The sequence below is a fragment of the Sinocyclocheilus grahami genome, unplaced genomic scaffold, assembly GCF_001515645.1.
Source record: "Sinocyclocheilus grahami isolate Dianchi unplaced genomic scaffold, SAMN03320097.WGS_v1.1 scaffold349.1, whole genome shotgun sequence".
NCBI lineage: Eukaryota > Metazoa > Chordata > Actinopteri > Cypriniformes > Cyprinidae > Sinocyclocheilus > Sinocyclocheilus grahami.
The window spans coordinates 87258-94938 of NW_015505528.1; the positions used below are offsets into that span (position 1 = coordinate 87258).

The following is a 7681-nucleotide window of genomic DNA, read 5'->3' on the forward strand; positions in this document are numbered from 1 at the left end:
AGGCCCTTATTATATGTCCTTGGCTGAACTTTACCATAGTCTAATATTACATTAACATTAAAATTATAATAATAATTTAAAATAGGAATGCTTATCAAAACTTAAATAAAGAACACAAAACATAACTTTTTCTGCATCAACGAAATCCATAAAGTCAGTCCTGTCACGCCTCAGTCAGTCCTGTCACACAGGACATTATGTTATAAAAATGTAATATTTGAGGAAATATTGATGAATCAATCTCTGTAACTGTGTAGATGAAGGCTGGAGTATATATCCACTACTATGTTTTTGAAAAAATCTCCTATGTAAAGGCAGTTTTTTTTACAACTATATGAGTGCCTGGCGGGGTATTCTGTGATTTTGTGTGCTACAGTTGACCGAAAAGTTGCTTATATTTCTTATAGAAATTACAAAACCATGTTAGATACAATCAGGGACATGTGACCAATAAGAAAATGTTATTTGTATCAAAGAAATTCATTAGGAAACCATTCTAATATATACAAATTTGTCTGTGACAGGGCCTGACATTTTAGGGGTGAAATGCGTATAAAAATGTATTTATTTCAATCATAAAAACATGCTGAGATGCCACGATATGTGTTTCATATAGATTAACATGTCCTCCATATGACTCAACGTTCAGATTTTAAAATAAGATATTTTTTTCACCCAAGATTTTTACAAGTGGAAATGTACGTTTCTGGTAGAATGTCCCAAAAGCAAAAACAAGGAAGAAATTGATTATAAATAAACCATGACTGCATAACAGCAAAAGTAGGTGGCGATATGCACACAGGATGCAATGCGCCAAAAACAGAAGAAGAAGAAAACAGCAAACATGGCCTACAAATATTTAATTCATAAATTGTATTTATTCATGAATGCATTAATTTGCCCCGCTCTGACATTTATGAAATATATAGTATTTGTACTAAGAAAAATAAACCTTTATACATAATTGATTGGCTAAGTGCATGCTATTGTGGTTTGTATTCATTTTTGAAAGCAAAATAAAAACCACTGCAAGATAAAACTATACAGTCTATGGATAAAACACAATTTGTAAATGGACTTTTGACTCACAATAGTTACTGTGCTTGACAACTAGGCCCAGTCGCTTTGTGTCATCTGTACACTAACAGATGTTTTCTGCAGATGAATTCATTGGTTGGTGACATGTCATGCAGTGATAGCAGACAGTATCCTGCAGCGTGAGAGATACTAAGTATACAGGTTTTGTTTTCTCTTTTTTTATTTTATTTTATTTTTTTGATTTACATGTTCTTAAAATCTTGTTTTATATATTTTTTGTCCTTGAAATGTCCATAACTGGAGGTATATAATATAATATAATATAATAATATGTTTTATATTTGAATGTATTTTAAAATGTAGCTTATTCTTGTGATGCAAAGCTGAATTTCCAGCATCATTACTCCAGTCTTTAGTGTCACATGATCCTTCAGAAATCCTTTTAATATGCTGATTTGCTTCTCAGTTATCATCAGTTATTATTGGTACTCAGTTATTAATATTCTTATTATCAATGTTGAAAACCGTTTAGAAAGAAACAATATATAATTTTATATATTTTTAACTTAATATTTTTTTTTAAATCGTGTTACTGTTTTTACTGTATTTCTAATCAAATCAATGCATTCTAGGTGAGTATGAGATCATTCATTTAAAACATAAATAAAACTTGACATAGATTTATTAGGCTGTTTATTTCCTGTAGTGAATATATATATATATATGTATATAGATAGATAGATAGATAGATAGATAGATAGATAGATAGATAGATAGATAGATAGATAGATAGATAGATAGATAGAATAAAGAAGTCATACAAATTAACAAAATTATATATATATTTATTTTGTGAAAAAAAGTACAATTAATTTACAATGTACAATAGGGAACAAATAAATATATTTACACAATTTGTATACAAATAGATAGATAGATAGATAGATAGATAGATAGATAGATAGATAGAATAAAGAAGTCATACAAATTAACAAAATTATATATATATTTATTTTGTGAAAAAAAGTACAATTAATTTACAATGTACAATAGGGAACAAATAAATATATTTACACAATTTGTATACAATAAGTCATGTCCGATTATCACAGAGCTACTACTGTACACATGCCCAGGACACTCGCTTCCATGTCTTTTCCATGTGAAGCCCAGCCTCTTTCACAAGCATCCTCAACTCCTGCAGAACTCTGATGGAAAGCTGTTGCTTTGAGTCACTAAGTGTTTTGAGTTTTGCTCACCAGGGCCTCCACAAAGACTGTGGCTGGTTCTGGAACAGAGCTCTTCTCAGAGTCCGGGGTTGGCAGGAGGGAGAAGAGCCAGTGGGTCGCACTGGAGTGGGGGAGCCCACCGAGACCTGAACATGAGGGCCTGGGGCTACAGGCAGAGCAGGGGCTGAGAAACTGAGAGAGGACGATGATGACGAAGATGAAGAGTCACTGGAGAGTGGAGAGATGGTGGGAGGGAAAGGGAAATGGCAGGGGACAGAGAGGTATGTGGGAGAGCTAGAGAAGGGAGGGGAGCTACTTGTGTAACAAGGAGAGGGTGGAGGAGAGAGGGAGTATGGAGGGGAGAGGTAGGGATGTGTCATGGCCTGTCCTGTGGGATGGAGCATAAAAGATTGAGGATACAAACTATTGGTGTATGAAAATGGCTCTGTGCTGGTTCTCATGGGTCCTATCGCATGGACGTCCGTCCTGCATGTCAACTCCGCATTTGGGATCCATGGACGGTAGGCAGCTTGGCTGGAAACTCTACACTGGGAAAGAGTACTGCTGTAGGAGTCAAGGTGGTGACACAGGCCTTGAACAAAGCTGTCCCGCTGTGAAGGCTCAACACATTCGATGAAACTGGACAGACGGGAGATACACTCCTTAAAACCGGCTTTGTAGATAGTATTGGAGGGCATCTGCTTGTGGACATTGATGGGCTCAGGGACTGAAGTGAAGGGTATGTGGGGTCTCCTCGAGAGCAGAGTGTAAGCATCATGTGGGTCTGAGTCTTTGTTGGAGTTACCTGAGGTGGAGGGTGAGGTTAAGGAGAGCCGAGGCATGAAGGTATAAAAGGGTGGGGGGTGGGGGATTAGGAAAAGTAAAAAGTGGAGTGTTCAGGTGAGATAGAATAACATGAGATGTTGATTTAGTTGTTGGTTTAGGGTTGTTATTGAAGGTTCATTCAAATGGAAGTTTGAGAACAGAATCAAGAAATTGAGAAAGATCACACATTTAAGCAGAGTTAAAGAAGGAGGATTTTAAGAGAAAAAAATGGGTTTTGTTTATTGATTGTCAAAATGAGAAGTCAGAGAGTGAGGTATATGCTCAACACATTCGATGAAACTGGACAGATGGGAGATACACTCCTTAAAACCGGCTTTGTAGATAGTATTGGAGGGCATCTGCTTGTGGACATTGATGGGCTCAGGGACTGAAGTGAAGGGTATGTGGGGTCTCCTCGAGAGCAGAGTCGGAGCGTAAGCATCATGTGGGTCTGAGTCTTTGTTGGAGTTACCTGAGGTGGAGGGTGAGGTTAAGGAGAGCCGAGGCATGAAGGTATAAAAGGGTGGGGGGTGGGGGATTAGGAAAAGTAAAAAGTGGAGTGTTCAGGTGAGATAGAATAACATGAGATGTTGATTTAGTTGTTGGTTTAGGGTTGTTATTGAAGGTTCATTCAAATGGAAGTTTGAGAACAGAATCAAGAAATTGAGAAAGATCACACATTTAAGCAGAGTTAAAGAAGGAGGATTTTAAGAGAAAAAAATGGGTTTTGTTTATTGATTGTCAAAATGAGAAGTCAGAGAGTGAGGTATATGGAGTTATTTTGGGTGAGATTGAGGAATTGAGAATAATAAAAACAGGAGGGGAGAAAGAAAGAGACCGAGACACAATCGATTAGAATCATCAAACGTAGAGGCATTATGTGCAACTCAAATTGACTTTATCTAGCTCTACACAACTATAAGGCCAATAATATAGTGTTTATATAAAATAGAGCCCACTTTTTAAAAGTTACTCAATTATAGACAGAAAACTTACCTTGACTAGGCCTATCTCTCGCAACTGTGGCTTTTGTCCGAATGTATTCAACAGTTAATTCCAGAATTTCAGCCTTCTCCAGTTTAGGGTTTTGAAGTCGCTGTAAAAGTTTCATTATGTTACTGAAACATTTCATTAGGCTGTTTATTTATATCAAAAAAGGAAGAGCTGGATTAAAAACTGAAAATGTATATATATATATTTTTTTCTTACTAAATATCCATCTAAATATAATATTTTCTTACCGTGTCTAGAGTGTTATCCAGGAGAAGCGTTCGCAGCTCATCTAAACGCTGGTTAATCCGGTCTCTCCGTTTCTTCTCTATAACCGGCTTCAAGATCTAGACGAATCACATTACATATTTAATTTACATTTAAAATGTAAAGCCCTAAAACTTTAGTTTTAATTAAAAAACAAACAAAAAAAAACCGTAGCAATCTTTAAAAACTAAATCTGCACGATATCATAAAAATGTCTATTGAGAAAGAATTAGGCCTATAAACCATGCATTTAAACTACTCACTCTTTTCGTTGGTCGTCGACTTGGCATTTTTGGAATAACCATGATCTGCTGAAAACGTATATTCTAGTTGGTCTGTGTTTCTCAAGAAAATTCTTCTACTGTGGTAAAGGTCCTGGCAAACTCTCGCTTTTATTGGGGATGCTGGCTTGTCATTGGTGACAAGGTGTCAATGACGTTTCTAACCGTGTGGTCGTATCCCCCTTATGGTCGTATATTAATATATTCCAAGATAAGAAACTATAAATCGATTAAGTTAACAGTTACCAAACATTTTGTGTTATTTGCACTTATTTAACAGTCAAATATAACAACAGTTCTAGTGTGTCTTCTATGAAGCTTTAGGTCTATGTGTGGATATAAACGCAATGAAAACGGCATATATCTCAGCTGCCATTAGAAGTTTGCTTAGAATAACCAGTAATGTAGTCATAGAACGCTTATGACTTTATGGACTAGTTTGTTCGTTTTATTGCGCCAATAAGTCAATACAGAGCCATTTCAGTGCATTCTGAACGCAAACTTGACACTCAATTCACCAACACGCTCCTCCCGTTCACAGATCACGACCTCAAGCCCACCAGATATAACTATACTTTATAACCATATACTAGTACGTTCAGAAACAATGATGTTTCCTTTTTTTCTGAAAGTTTGTGTTTTAATATAATTCACGACGATAAAAAAATGCATGCTCAATGTGGTCTATGCATTTATTTATTTATTTATACTATTTTTTAGCTTCAGATGCCATATAGTCTATATTTTGTTCAGTGTAGCCTACATGACAGATAGCTAATGTTGCTCTATGATTAATTTCACACACTACTTTGTTTTGTTTTAAGCGTAACTTTCGTGGAACCAAAAACCATGTGTAGGTGCTATGGGACACTTCAGATTTTTCTCGTGGGAACAGAATATTTTGGCACGGCAGATGTGTAAAAACGAACACACTCACACCAACACCGCCAGACTACTCAAACATCTCGGAGGCGCTTAAAATTTCATTAGATGCTCAACGATTTTCGTGCATTGCCTTCACACCTGAAGCGGGTCGACACTCATATCGATGCAGTGCAAAAACGAATAAACACCAAATAAACATAGCCTAGCTGTCTGATCTGAATTTAAAATGCGTAATTTAATCGGTATACTTTATATGCATATAGCCTACTGAAAGCCAACTTGTTAGGCTATCTAGGCTACAGCTTTAATATGCAGGCCAACATGTGCTCTTGTTCCGAGTTTCCGCTTTTCCACTGTGAGTGTTCTTTAAACAAAGAAAGGAAATATTTCATAATTCTAAAGTCTATAAAATAAATATTGACCAATATTTTTCAAGGAGAAAAGCAAATCGATGTTGCAAAACGCCTTGCACTGGATAATCCTTGGCAACAATGAACAACGAGGTCAAATGGAAGACATGATGCTCTTCATAAATTGACAATTTTCCCTTGATAAATTATTGGCCTGTATACATTTTTGACCCCTGCATGGGCATCCAACCTTAAGAAATATCCCGAGGGAAAGTTTCATGTTTGGTCAAGTAGAGTGGTGGCATACATGGTTGTGCATACACATCGGTAGTTGGTTTTTTTGGTGTTTGGCTTAGTGTTGTTAGAATCATTATTATACTCTTATACCTTTTGTTCTTTAATATTTTGAATTGTTTTTAGCTTTACTTTTTGTTTTTCATTTAAATGTTAAGTTTTGACATTTTGTTGTATGCATTTGTCATTTTTATTTAATTTCTTTATTTTAAAAATGTGTATAAGTAGTATTTATAAAGTTTATATATATATATAGCCTATATGTCAGTGGTTTCCCACTAGGGGGCCTCAGTAAACTTCCAATTGTGCTGCAAGATAGGCCTAGCTCATAATGCTAATAAAGATCCGCCTTAGGTTTGGTCATATTATGCAAATCAGTAATGCCGAACGGTCCAAGTCCATTTCGCTCTAAAGAAGCACTTTACAATTCATATGGGTGTCCATATTAATAGGTAACATGTATGTGGTTTTTAACGTTTCCACATAAGACCTGCTTAATTAAACCCATTTCAAAGACAATAAAAAGTCAATAAAAATATGTGAATGTGTGCTAGAGCAAATGAAATAAGGTAAGTTTGTCACTATTCATAAAAATTGCTGTAAACACCAGATTAGTGTTCTACAGAGCCTTTTCTTGTGCTATAAAGAACATTTTTTATTTTATTTTTTAATTAATATTAGTATTTTAAAATATTATTAATTAGCCTATTTTTCTATCTTTTACCCCTCTGCCTGCCTGGGCTTACTAAACCCTTTAATTAACCAAATTGTGTCAGTTAGGTATTTTTTATTACTGATATGGGAAATCAGCAAAAATGACAAGGCTTTAACAACACTTATGACTCAATATTGATGTGAATAAATGAACAAATAAAACACAAGAAAGAAACACAAAATAGAGTATATAGGCCAAGTTCCAGTGAAAGTCCTTTATGATACAGTCTGGTTGTATTACACTCTTAAAAATAAAGGTGCTTAAAAAGTTCTTCACAGCGATGCCATAGAAGAAACATTTTTGGTTCCACAAAGAACCATTCAGTCAAAGGTTCTTTAACCCTTGTTTGGTGTTCATACTTTTGTTACTCAGCCAGTGTTCGTGGGCCTGGATGACCTGCTGCAGTTTTGGGTTTTGAATTCAACACAATCAAAAATTATATGTTAAAATACTCAACAGATGTTTACTTCATCCCAATTACAAGCAATATAAACATCATATATGGTCAAAATGTGCCTTTTACCTTTGTTAGATCACATTTATGAATTAAAGTGCTACAACCTTGTGGGGGAATGGCAGGGGCAGAAACACAAAACTCACACTTACACTTACACTCACACTCTTACAGACTCTCTCTCTCTCTCTCTCTCTCACACACACACACACACACACACACACACATAAACACACATAGAAATACTAATAGCAAGCCCAGACAATAGGAGTGAAGGTACACAGGACCTAAAATTTCCACTCTTTTATTAGTACTCTTTTATGTACTGTATGTAATATAAATGCGTAAGGGGG

At 35.6% G+C, this 7681-nt stretch overlaps 1 protein-coding gene and 1 long non-coding RNA gene across 2 annotated transcripts; both read right to left on the reverse strand.

Annotated features, from left to right (window-relative positions):
* Window positions 1-2141: 2141 nt before the first annotated feature.
* Window positions 2142-3109, reverse strand: LOC107548498 (histone-lysine N-methyltransferase 2D-like). Its single transcript, XM_016229207.1, has one exon. The coding sequence runs from the start codon at window positions 3107-3109 to the stop codon at window positions 2294-2296; it is 816 nt and encodes a 271-aa protein (XP_016084693.1). The 3' UTR covers window positions 2142-2293.
* A 390-nt stretch (window positions 3110-3499) lies between these two features.
* On the reverse strand, window positions 3500-4412 carry LOC107548511 (uncharacterized). Its single transcript, XR_001604472.1, has 3 exons — window positions 4334-4412; window positions 4089-4188; window positions 3500-3564 (listed from the first exon to the last, which is right to left on the reverse strand). It is a non-coding gene; the product is annotated as an uncharacterized lncRNA (long non-coding RNA).
* Window positions 4413-7681: the final 3269 nt, after the last annotated feature.

What these genes read in the sequence shown, in the direction of transcription:
- LOC107548498 (XM_016229207.1), bottom strand. Translation starts at nt 3,109, where the DNA reads ATGCCTCGGCTCTCCTTAACCTCACCCTCCACCTCAGGTAACTCCAAC.